This window comes from Lonchura striata, chromosome 12, assembly GCF_050655825.1.
Source record: "Lonchura striata isolate lonStrDom1 chromosome 12, ASM5065582v1, whole genome shotgun sequence".
Taxonomy (NCBI): domain Eukaryota; kingdom Metazoa; phylum Chordata; class Aves; order Passeriformes; family Estrildidae; genus Lonchura; species Lonchura striata.
In genome coordinates, this window is record NC_140714.1 from 19,044,701 (window position 1) to 19,057,094 (window position 12,394).

The window sequence follows — 12,394 nt, forward strand, 5'->3', positions numbered from 1 at the left end:
AAACAGCAGTTCATGTCATTTTTTCTTGTTGAATTTGCATACAGTCCCTCAGGTAGGAAAAAAACAATAGTGAATTTATGGGGTGCAAAATTTCTGGAGAAGTTCTGAAATGATAAAAGCCTGCCTCAGAGTGGAACTGCTCCTTTAATCCCATGGTGACACATCCAGGTGTATTTTAAAGCAGTAGACTTGAAATATTAAAACATAATCTCAGATTTAATTTCTAGGTAGGGGAGAGTATCACAAAATTTCTCTACCTCAGGCAAAAAGTTATGAGTGCTTCAGATGTCATTGTTGCAAATTATTTAATTATATGTAATTAAGATACATAATTCTCCACGGAATTTGCAGATGGGGTCTAGGGACCATGAAATTATGACTGAAATTGGCAAAATTGACTGAATAATGAATTTTCTGAGCTTGACATTAAAGATCTGAGGGAGAATGGTGCCAGCTCTGTGCTAGGTTTGAAGCTGAACAGGCAAAAGCAGCACAGGGGACACCTGAGAGCAAAGAAATTCTCCAGGAGCTTTCAGCTGATGTAAGCAGCACAATTGGTGTAACAGGTTATAAAGTACAGGTTATTTACTGGCAGGTTTAAAATAAGGTTTTTTCCAACAGGGTCAAGTCCAAAAAAAAATATTTTTTTCTGTCCTATGGTATTAAGGTTTTCATTTGTTCTTTCCTTTTTCTTGCTTTTTTTTTTTGTTTTTGTTGTTTTGTTTTGTTTGGGTTTTTGTTTTGTGTGTGTTTTAAATATTTCAAACAGATTGTCCAAAAGCTGTTGGATGGGAGAAAAACCAAAAGGGAGGCATGGGACCAAGGATGGTGAATCTCAGTGAATGCATGGATCCAAAAAGGTTTGGTTTTTATCTTTTAAATTCTCAGTTTTCTTTACTTGGGTTTAATCCTTATCAAATTGAAATGTGAAATAGGTAAGAATATGCAATTAAAACATCCACTGGATATTGTTTGGACTTTCTTTTGGAGGACTTTCACAGAGCAGTGCACTGCCTGCAGCAGAAATCTTGGCAATTCTGGACTCTAGTTGAGAATTCTGAATGCATTTATTTAAAGCTGAGTGAAACGTAGGTCAGAGTGTTGCAGGCTTGTGAAATTTCACTGAATTCTATAACCTGGTAGGATACTAATGAAAATAAGCATGGGGAAAGTTCATCCTTTGGGATTTGTCAGAGTGGGACAGGAAGGAGCTCAGAAAATGTGACTTTAATAATTTTTATCATTCTGTACATGATGATTGGGCAATGGATTGAAAAGTATGGGGTTACAGAGTGTCTGCATGTGTGTCCTTGCCTTGGAAAAGCCTCTTGGTCTGATGGTTCGGGTTCGCATTTTGTCCATCAAGCAAAGCCATTTTTGTCAAGCATTTGTGGAAGTTCTCTGAGTCTTCACAGACATTCAATAAAGTTCATCTCAGGGTTCTTAATTCTTGAGGTTTCTTGACCTTCTTGTGTAAATTATCTAAGTGCTGCCCAAAGAGGTGTTGGTAAAATGCCAGCCTTGACAATTGCCATTTAATTCCTTGTTGGACAAATAATTTTGTGGATGCTGAAAAGATTTTATTTATGATGTTTGAGGGAATGAAACTTGCAGGAATCTGAGAGCTGTGGTGGTCTGGCTTGGTGAGAGTTTTAACACCCTGTGTTTGATGGATATGAAAATCTGCCCCTTGCTTGAACACAGATTTCCTGCTTCATTTTCTTTCTCAAACTTCCACAGAGAAGTGCCCACATCCTTTAGACACAAGTAGAATATTTCATGTTAAGGGCAGGTTTCCTGGATGCAGGAAACCAGTTTTAGTCTGAAAAAGAAATAAAAATGTATGGACAAGTTATCTGTCTTAGCACTCAGTTTAATAAGAATTGTGGCTGAGATACCATTTTTATTTTCATACTTGCATTAATTTTATTGCGAAAATTTTAGTTTTGGATTGTTACTTTTTCAGAAGCCCTTGTCTGTTTTTCATACTACCTATGTGTTATACTGCTGAATTCTTTCTCTCCTTTAAAAAAATTCTTTGGACTTAATTCATTCAGCTGAAATATCAGTAATTCCTTTGCTGGAGAAGCACAGGAGGGTTCAGAAACTGTTTTTATTTATTCCATGGCACAGGTTGGCAGAATCATCCGTGGATCTGAATTTGAAGTTGATGTGCTGGAGGTTGGTGCCTACTCTGGATTTGGAGAAGATTGTGGCTGCCAAGTGTCTGCTGCTGGGAGCTGGCACCCTGGGCTGTAGTGTTGCAAGGACCTTGATGGTAAATCCTTAATCTCACCAATAATCTCATAAATTCTATGTTCCTTTGTTGTTTGTTTTTTTTTTTTTTTTTTTTTGCCCAGCTGCTGTGACACACCAGAGACAAATTGCATTCTCTGCATCAGAATACACAGAATGCACATTAGTTATGTTATAAATTGCAGGGAAGAGGTAAGATCTGTACCTAAGGGAAATAAATAACTCAAGTTCTGCTGACATGAGATAGTAAGGGAACTTTAGCAGAATATTTTGAATTTATATTAAAAAAAGAAATCCTGAAACAAATTAACAAGCTATAAAGACCAAATTCACAGTGAAGCACTTGGAATAACTGTGCTGGTAATTCCTTTCAGGGATGTTCACCTTTCTACAGAATTCAGCAGGGTTTGGGGGATTTCTGTTAAATGCTATATTTGGACCAACCAAATTTTGTGTTCCCTGATTTCAGTTATCTCAAATAATTGCAAAAGCTTTTGTAGCTTAAAAAAGGTGGACAGAACTCAACGTTTAGTGTGTGGCATTCCTCAAAAAGATTTCCCAAGGCTTTTGTAATTATCTTTATTTATTTTTATTTATCTTGATTTATCTGTAAAGATAAATTGGTAACCATTTCTTTTTACCCCTGTCTCCTTTAGGGCTGGGGGGTGAGGAAAATCACTTTTGTGGACAATGCCAAGATCTCCTACTCCAACCCCGTGCGGCAGCCGCTCTACGAGTTCGAGGATTGCCTGAGTGGGGGCAAGCCCAAGGCTCTGGCAGCAGCAGATAGGCTGCAGAAAATCTTCCCAGGAGTGGTGAGATCATGATTTCCGTGCTGCTGGCACTGGGGAAAAGGGGAAAAAAAAAAAAAAAGACTTTAAATTGCTATTCCAAGTTTTAGTAAGTTAAACGTTAAAATCACTACACAGGTGTTGGGAAATATTTCAGTTGGTTACTGAAATATTTTACTTCAAATTTCTGTGCCTGGAAACTTTGTTGAGGTAAATATCTGTAGCAATGAAATATAATTAAGTCATTTTGTAGCTTATTGAAAGTGAAGTGAAGTGAAATTTTTTCCTGTCTAGGGTGTCCTAATGAGCTTTGAGTAATGCCAGGTCAGACATATTAATTGTCTGCTCTGGGAGCAGGTCTGGAGAGAAGTAATAAATGTATTTTTGAGATTTCCTATTATGTTTTAGACCCCATATTTACAATCTTCTCTAAACTGATTTTCTACATAAGAAGATATAGCTTAGTTTTTAACTGCCAGCAAAAAGAACATACAGTCCCCTTTTTTAAATCTCATTCTAATATTTTCTGAGATGGTAACTAAATATTTTGGATAATTTGGAGGCATTTTAAAACTTTTCTTAGATTCCTGAGATTTTGGGACTCTGTGGAATGAACAAGATCTTTCTTTGGGGATATATATGGACATTTACTCCTCTGTAAAATAATGCCAATGTGCCCTTTGAGCTCTTTTTGCCATTGTTGGGCTGCCACAGTGCACCTCAGTGATTTTGGCTTACGACTGCTTAGTTCTGAGGGACAGTTATTCAGATAAAATTGTTGGAGCTGCCAGACTTGACTATATTCCTACATCTACAATGCCTGGATTGAGCTTTTTAGGAATTCTGGTAGGATTTTAGTATTTACAAACCACATTGACCATTTTGTGGTGCAGTTAATTCCAGCTATTTTATTTTAATTTATTAAACAAAAAATGTCCCTCCTGAGTCACCAGCAGTGTCAGCTGAGCTGATCTAATCAATCAGCACTTGTGCAGCACAGGCTTGATGAGTTACCCATGAATACTTTCCTCAGGCACAGCATGGAAAAGGCAGAGCCTTTTGGAGGAGATAATGACCCTGAAATTAATGCCTGCCCCAGTAATTTCCTGATGTCTGTGGTGATGGTACAGAGGGGAAAAAGAGGTGGATCCCTTGGTATGGTTAATGCAGCTGTTACCCACAGTCATTTCTCCAAGCTGCTAAATGGGCCTGCTTCTTTTTATCCTCAGGGGTGTTTATGTATTTATATATGTTATTTATGCATGTTCACCCTTCTGGTCATTTGACTCACCTGCATTTATGAGTTGTGCTGGTAATTAATTGGCCTGTGCAAAAGCACATTCCACCAACCTTCCTTTCCTCTCTTCCCATGGAATTTTATGTTTGGTTCATCCAGTTTTTACATTTTGGTTTTTAATTTTTCCTGCAGTGCCAAGCAGGGAGGCTTTGGCAAGGCTTGCTGTTCTGTAACATAAATGAAGGATCCATCCTTCCCTTCCAGCAGATGGCTGGCAGCAGCTTGTGCTGACACGTTTCCAAAGGAGTGAATTAATTGTTTACATTGTACATGCATTGTGTAGATGCTTATTTGGCTCAATATTTGCTCTCAGTATGTCCTGCCCAAGTAAGGGGCTGGAAGAGGGAGATGTTTCTGCCACAGGAACAAACTCCTCCAGTTCTGCAGTGACAAGTCTCAGAAGTGCTTTTTGCTGTCTCAGGTTCCCACATGGCTGGAGAAATACAGGGAAATCATCTGAGGCTGTTGTTCTTCTCAGGAACTGAAAATAAAGAACAGTGTGTGTGATGCTGCACATGGCTGTGACTGAGGCAGGATTTAGCAGCAGAAATGCAAACTGCAGCCTGTTAAAATTGTGTGGGAAGGGGCTGGAAAGAGAATCCAGGATGCAAGTTTTAATCACGGATCATAATTGTGCATAAATGTGGCTGCTTGGCTTTGGGGTGATGTTTGTAACCCCTGGGATCAGGAGCAGTTTCCACTCTGTTCTTGTAGTGATTTGCTTTGTTCTTATAGTGATTTGCTAGGCCTGCTAAGACTTTGAGCCTGTTCTGCATAAATACAGACTGAGAAACTGCAGCACTGCCACACAGAGAGGTAGAAGGAGCAGAGCTGCCATCCTGACAAAGAGATATTGAATCTGTACTCTGATTTCTGTTGAATTTTACAGCTGTATAATCACAAGGGTACCTTCTGAACTGGTGATTTTCTGTCTGCCACCCTGCAGAGCTCTGAGGGCTATGACATGAGCATTCCCAGGCCACCCGGTGAATTTTACACCTGTGTGATCACAAGGTTCTGGTGATTTTCTGTCTGCCTCTCTCCAGAACTCTGAGGGCTGTAATGTGAGCATCCCCATGCCACCCAGTGAATTTTACACCTGTATAATCACAAGGGTACCTTCTGAATGGTGATTTTCCCTGCAGAGCTCAGAGGGCTATAACATGAGCATCCCTATGCCACCCAGTGAATTTTACACCTGTGTGATCACAAGGGTTCTGGTGATTTTCTGTCTGCCTCCCTCCAGAACTCTGAGGGCTATAACATGAGCATCCCCATGCCACCCAGTGAATTTTACACCTGTGTGATCACAAGGTTCTGGTGATCTTGTGTCTGCCTCCCTGCAGAGCTCAGCGGGCTATAACATGAGCATCCCCATGCCAGGCCACCCTGTGGATTTCTCGGAGGTGACGCTGGCGCAGGCCCGGCGGGACGTGGCGCAGCTGGAGGAGCTGATCGAGGCGCACGACGTCGTGTTCCTGCTGATGGACACCCGCGAGAGCCGCTGGCTGCCCGCCGTCATTGCAGCCAGCAAGAGGAAGGTGTGCTCCCCATCATCCATTCCTTTCCATCTGCCTTCGTCCTCAATCCATTCCTGGCCCTGAACAATGGGCTTCTATTTCTGTGCCAGTGGAGAGATCCGTGTCCCTTTAGTGAGGGCTTCACTGAATCACAGACTTTACCCTAAGCTGTTGTGGGAATCTGAGCTAGTGATGATTCTGAGATTGCAGAAAGTCTCTGTCTCTCAGCCCCCTGCCAAAGCAGAAGCCATAATTGGTCTGTGCTGGTTTCCAGGTTGTTTATTCTGTTTATCTCTCACATGTTCTGCTGCCCTGCCCAGCTCTGTCCTGCAGGGCAGCGTGTGGGGCTCTGCCCTCAGTGGGATGTGACAAACATTAAATACCAGAAACTCCCTGGGCTGGATTTACAAGAACGTGCCAATATCTGTCACCTACATTGGACAGTGTGTCCCCAGCCTGAACCAACAGAAAAATGCCAACACCACAGTGAGACATGGAGGGCGTGAAGAAGGAGAAAAAGGACAAGACACACCCAATTTCCTCCAGTTTGTCCCCTTTGGACCCCTTATCTAGAATCCTAAAATTTTACTTTTGCACCCGTGTCACACTTAATTATTACTTATATCAAACACTCAGAGCTGGTAATTCATGCTGTAAGATTGAAAACTCTTTTCCATGGCCAGAGATCACAGACAGTGTCTCTGGGGGCTCTGTCCAGGGGGGTTCCTGACCCCTGCCAGGGTCCCAGACCTGCCAGGACAGCCAGAGGGAAGCTCTGGATTCCCACAGCTGTGTGTGTAACTTGATAACTTAAACCTTTCTGCAGATCGCACCTGTAGTCTTTCAGCTGTTTAAAAACAGCACAAAAATAACAAAAAGAGCAAGTTTGCAAAGCTTGTTGTCTCCTTAACGGAAATCTGATTCCATTCTGGAAAGAACCAGTTCTCCGTGTTTGTTAAAAAATAAAATAAATATTAACCCATCACACAGCCCAGGCAGAGTGTTCCTGGCATTGTGTTTGTGCTACTCATGGACACAAAATTCTTGCTACCTATTGAGCAGCAGTCTGTTGGGAGGATGAGTTTGAGGCAGAAATCATGTGAATAAAGCAATTTCTGACTTTTCTGTTCTCCATCAGAGCTGCCAATATGAGCATCTTAAAGTTCACTTTTTGAATCTCTTCAGAGTTGGAAAACAATTCAAATCAGCCAACTCCCAATTATGAGTTGGCTGATTTTTATTACTATTTAATATTGTTATCACAAAATATTCATGTTGTTTGAGTACCATACAGCACTTTTTTTCTTCAACTCAGCCCAAACTCTACTTTCAAATGTTTTAACAGTTTTTCAAAAATTCAATTTCAAAATTTGAAGCCGGGAAGTCCCAGGGCCAGCCTACTCTTTCACGTGGTGTGGTTGGGAATTTCCAGCAATATGTGGAGTTTTATGTGCATATTTTATATTAATCCTGTCTGGTTCAATCAGGATAAAGTACTTTTATGATCTCCAAAACTTCTCTCCCATGGTTTCTTAGCCAGCAGCGTCCCTCTACATTTTTCTTGCCGCATTAATATAATTTTAAGGATAAATTTTGAAACTTTTTTGTGTTGGAGTTCTGTGTCACTGAAAAAAATCCACAGGGAAATATCGAGGTGTGCAAAGAAATGCTCAGTATTTCATGTTAATAAACACTCAATGCAAGCTCTGCTTCAGATGTGATTTTGTGTGGCACCTGCAGATCTCAAGTACTGCACAGTTTGGTCCCAAAGGCCTCAAAATGAAATTAAAGAAGATGGTGAGAGATGATTTGTATACAATGCACACCCCCAGGTCTGTGGGTAGCAGCAGGAGTTGTTCTCCCCACTGCATCATTCAAGTGCCTTGATGATTTTTGCCATTCCTGCAGTCCTTGCCCAAAACAAGCACCTCAGACAAACCAAACCCTCATGTCTGATGTTAAATTTCTGTTCCTGCTGAGTTCTGGACCTTGTTAAAATTTGCTTTTTATTTTTGCTATTCCATGCCAAAAGATACTTTTCCATTTGTCTCTTGTACTTTTCCATTGTCTTTTTATCAAAAGCAGATTTTTTTTTAAATTAAGGCTCAGTTAGAATAAAATAGTGACCTGCCCGTAAGCTGAGAAGAAAGGAACAGCTGATTGCAGTGGCAATTGTTTAACAATGTTAGTAATTTCTGCTAATAGTATCTCTTACTCATTTTTGGAAGTGGAAAACTATATTCAGGTTTTACAGCTAGATGCAGTGAGAAGATGCAGTCTTTTAATTGCTGTAGCCCTGGACAGATTCAACAGCAGGGTTCCACTTCAAGACTGAGGAAAAAAAAACTACTCCAAGGCTGAAAGAATATGCTGAAAGAAATAATTGGAACTACTGAGAACAATGATGATACTCAAAGCTTGCTAATTAAGATGACTAATTCTTGAGAGAGCTTCCCTCAGAGTTCTTCTTTTAAATAATTCCTGGCTGGAAAAATGAAAAACGAAGAAGTGCTGCACCAGAATTTCTATCAAGAGGAGTTGCAGATGAAGCAGTGCATCTCCCTTTATATTTGACTGGCTGCAGCCATCATTGTGTTGATATTTGTGCTCCAGATTCCTCTGTGCACTTGCCACAAAGCGGAGAGAAAGGGGAAACGAGGACAGAGGAATTGTGCAGCACAGCTGCTCCTGCTCCCCATGTGACTAAGCAGATGCAGATGAAGCCCATAAGTGATCATTAATTGCTTTCTTTACTGAGCAGAAATTGCTTTGGATAACAGATGGCATTTCATTGCTTGAAGCTGCTGTTGCTTTTTTGTCACAAGTTTGTGTAACAGCTAGAGGGAGTCATTCACTCAGAGCAGATTGTCCTGAAAGGCTCAGGGAAGGACAAGGCCTTCTGACTTTCTGAAACAGACTTTTCTTTTGGTTTTGTTTTTTTTTTCTAAGGGCTTGACCTGTGGAATTCTGCACCTTTCAGAAACTCTGTTGTTTATGGCTAAGATGGTAAATATGCAGCTAATGAGTTGCTCATCCATCTACATCATGTGGGTTTTTTGGCATTTATAGTGAATAAAACCTCGAGGCTGCTTTTTTCTTCCCCTCCCTTTTTGGCTCACTTAAAATATGTTGTTCTTTCTTTATTGTTCACAGTTGGTCATCAATGCTGCCTTGGGATTTGACACTTTTGTTGTTATGAGACACGGCCTAAAGAAACCAAAACAGCAAGAATCTGGTGATTCACGTTTCAGCAACGCCTCTGCTGCTTCTGATCTGCTGGGATCCTCTCTTTTCTCAAATATCCCTGGCTACAAACTGGGCTGCTACTTCTGCAACGATGTCGTGGCACCAGGGGATGTGAGTAGAACCTTATGCAAATGGTGATTTCATCTCTCTTTTGTTGCAACTTGAATTTTTATTTGGTTTTAACGGCGTTCCATGAAGGGATCTGCGCCGCGTTGATGCACGTGAGGTGAAGAACTAGCTGATTTTTATTTGGATGATCACAGATATGAATTGCACAGCACTAAAGGTGTCTTGTACAGGGCAGCTGGTTCTTTTGGAGTTATTCTGCATTCAGAGCTGTCTGTGTTTGCAGTCCACCAGGGACCGGACGCTGGACCAGCAGTGCACGGTCAGTCGGCCTGGGCTGGCCATGGTGGCTGGAGCCCTGGCAGTGGAGCTGATGGTGTCTGTCCTGCAGCATCCAGAAGGGTGAGCCACTGCTGCTGTTCTCAGAGGAATCAGGCCAATTTAATAGAATCTTTAGTGAGGAGGAGGAATTATACCTCAAGAAGGACAATGCTGTGAGGGAGGATGTTGTCTGTAAATTAAAAGTATTGTAATGTGCACTGTTTGAGGGAACTGCTTCATCAAGTCTTAAGTTTTGATTCTGTCTCTGAATTTAACCTCAGAAAAGTATTAAGAATCTTTCAAAAGAAGAAAATGTTGCTATTAGTAATGTTTGATTCCTTTTCCTTTGATGAGGAGCTGTTGTAACGTGTGGTAGGCAGGTGAAGGGCTTCAAGATAAGTCCTGTGTTGCAAATCTTATTTAAAACTCTGTGTGTGATACAGAAATTACTCTGAAATTCTGCACCTTAAACATGAGGCTTGTTTTCTCTCTTTAAAACCTGGGAGAGAAAAAGTGGCTTAGGAGTTGAAGATGAGTCTCAGACTGATTTATATGTATGAGTCTTGGTTCCTACGAAACAGACTTTCCACATCGATCCCTTGACTCATTCTAAGCTGTAGCAAAATGTCTGGAAGCTGACTGGAAATTCTGAGTGTGTTGTCTTGCTCTAATTTTCCCTGTTGTGTTTTTGGCAGTGGTTATGCTGTGGCCAGCAGCAGTGATGACAGAATGAATGAACCACCCACTTCTCTTGGGCTTGTTCCTCACCAGGTAAATAATTGGTGATAAAACCTTTTGTTGGAGAGCTGGGAACTGATCATCACAGATGTTGTCTCTTTAAAAAAATGCTGATTCCATTCCCCAGAGGCCTGACTCCCCATGTTCATTAAAAAAGAAATATAAATACTATTAATGCATTACACAGCCCAGTTCTGGCACTGTGTGCTACTCATGGACACAAAATTCCTGCTACCTACTGGGCAGTAGTTTGTTTGGAGCAGGAATTTGGAGCAGAAATTAAGTGAATAAAGCAATTTCTGAGTTTTCTGTTCTCCATCAGAGCTGCCAATATGAGCATCTTGAAGTTCACTTTTTGAATCTCTTCAGAGTTTGAAAACAATTCAAATCAGTCAATTCCCAATTATTATGTGAATTGGCTGATTTTAATTATTTATTATTGTTATCACAAAATCTTCATGTTGTTTTGGTACCATACAGCACTTTTTTCTTCAACTTAACCCAAACTCTTCTTTCAAATCTGTTAACAGTTTTTCAAAAACTCAGTTTTAAAATTTCAAAATTGGGGTGTCATTAGTTGTATTGCAGAGTTAGTTAAGTTCTGTTCCTGGCAACATCTCTTCATTGTAATAAACAGATTAAAAAGGGTGATCAATACTCCCAAGAGTTCACAACTGAAGTGATCAAACCCTGCTGCAAAGTGTTTTCAGAGCTCCCTCTGTTAGCAGAAATAGTGGTCTGGAATTTTAAAATTGCCTGTCTGTAATATCATATTAAACATCATCATTGAGGAGTGCACAACAGTTAAGAGTTCAGACTCTAAGTTAGAGAAATGGGGAAAAAAAATGTGTTTAAGCTATCACACCATGACTTTTTATTTTTCATGGAACTTAGCACTCTGAAAACGCCAACTGCAGATGGTGCTGTGCCTCTATTTCTGGTGAAATAATGCTGCATTTAGGCAGTTGTGCCATTATTTGTACAGAAAAAAACAGTAATATGGACTTAGTATAAATTCACTGTAAGTTTTATTGGGAATGACTGTGATATTTTTTTTATGGAATATATATATGTCCAGTTCATGTTGAATTTTGGAAATGGTTAAAATAGTAAAGGTTTTTTTTTTTTTTAATCTTCTAGATCCGAGGATTTTTATCCAGATTTGATAATGTTCTTCCAGTCAGCCTGGCATTTGATAAGTGCACAGCCTGTTCAGCCAAGGTAAGACTGAGTTTGTACTTTCTATCATTTTTATATTTCTAGGTCAATTTTAGGGAACTTTTTGACATTTTCTCTGACTTCCTTAGGGCTTGTAATCTGTTCCCACTTCATCTAAAAGTTCTTTTTCCCTCATAGCCTTCTTTTTTAGCTGTTTTCCAAGTTGCTTTGGCACCTCTTAGCATGGTGCTCTTTTTATCTCCACATAAATGCTTCCATCAGATGAAGAATCCAAGCAGAGATTGACCAGGACACTTCTGAAAAATTCATCACAAAAATACTGTCATTAGCTTTCAGCTTTGTAGAAAGAAATGAGATTGATATTTTTTAAGAAATCCCTTCTGATGTCTAAAATTGAATAAATATCCCTTTAGCCTTCTGCAGCTTAATGTCTTTCCAAATAGGCAAAATTGTCGAAATTTCTGGTTTGTGGTACAAAACAGAAAAATAATGAACAATTGAGGGGAAAAATTGCTTCTTACCATTTCTTTATTGAGCAGATTCTTGACTTTGCTGCTGGTGCTGCCAGTCCTGAGTCACCTCAGAGTTCCCAGCTGGTTTTTGGCTCTCTGGGGCAGTTCTTGCATTGTTTCCCTCTCCTGTGGCCTTCAAAAGTTCCCTCTGGCAAGTTTTTGCTGGCCATGGAGTGCAACTTCCTGAAGTTTTCCCTGGGATCTCTCAGCAGGGAGATTCAGAGGGGTTTTGCCTCATGGTTTGAAGTGCTTGGAGTGCCATGAATTTATTTCACCCTCCTGTACCTTGAGGAAGTGCTTGCAGGAAGTTCTTTCTGTTCCTTTCACTGCGCTCGTCCTCCTTTCAAAGAGCCATCAAACCATAGTGGGTCACTGGCATCTTTTGGAGAACTTGCACAATATCTTCTTCTCCAGTGATCCTTTTTTTCCCCTCTGGGCTATCTGGGTACATCTGACAAGTTTGGAAGG

The 12,394-nt window shown here is 40.5% G+C and overlaps 1 protein-coding gene across 3 annotated transcripts in view; it reads left to right on the forward strand.

The window, feature by feature from the left end:
- Window positions 1–12,394, forward strand: part of ATG7 (autophagy related 7) — an 83,142-nt gene that overhangs the window by 8,212 nt on the left and 62,536 nt on the right. For all 3 annotated transcript variants that reach the window (XM_085590761.1, XM_077786052.2, XM_085590762.1), the window contains exons 10-17: window positions 770–860; window positions 2,134–2,278; window positions 2,913–3,071; window positions 5,691–5,885; window positions 9,018–9,221; window positions 9,463–9,578; window positions 10,193–10,268; window positions 11,376–11,456. In XM_085590761.1, coding sequence (XP_085446887.1) covers window positions 770–860; window positions 2,134–2,278; window positions 2,913–3,071; window positions 5,691–5,885; window positions 9,018–9,221; window positions 9,463–9,578; window positions 10,193–10,268; window positions 11,376–11,456 — 1,067 coding nt within the window. The remainder of the gene's footprint in view (window positions 1–769; window positions 861–2,133; window positions 2,279–2,912; window positions 3,072–5,690; window positions 5,886–9,017; window positions 9,222–9,462; window positions 9,579–10,192; window positions 10,269–11,375; window positions 11,457–12,394) is intronic.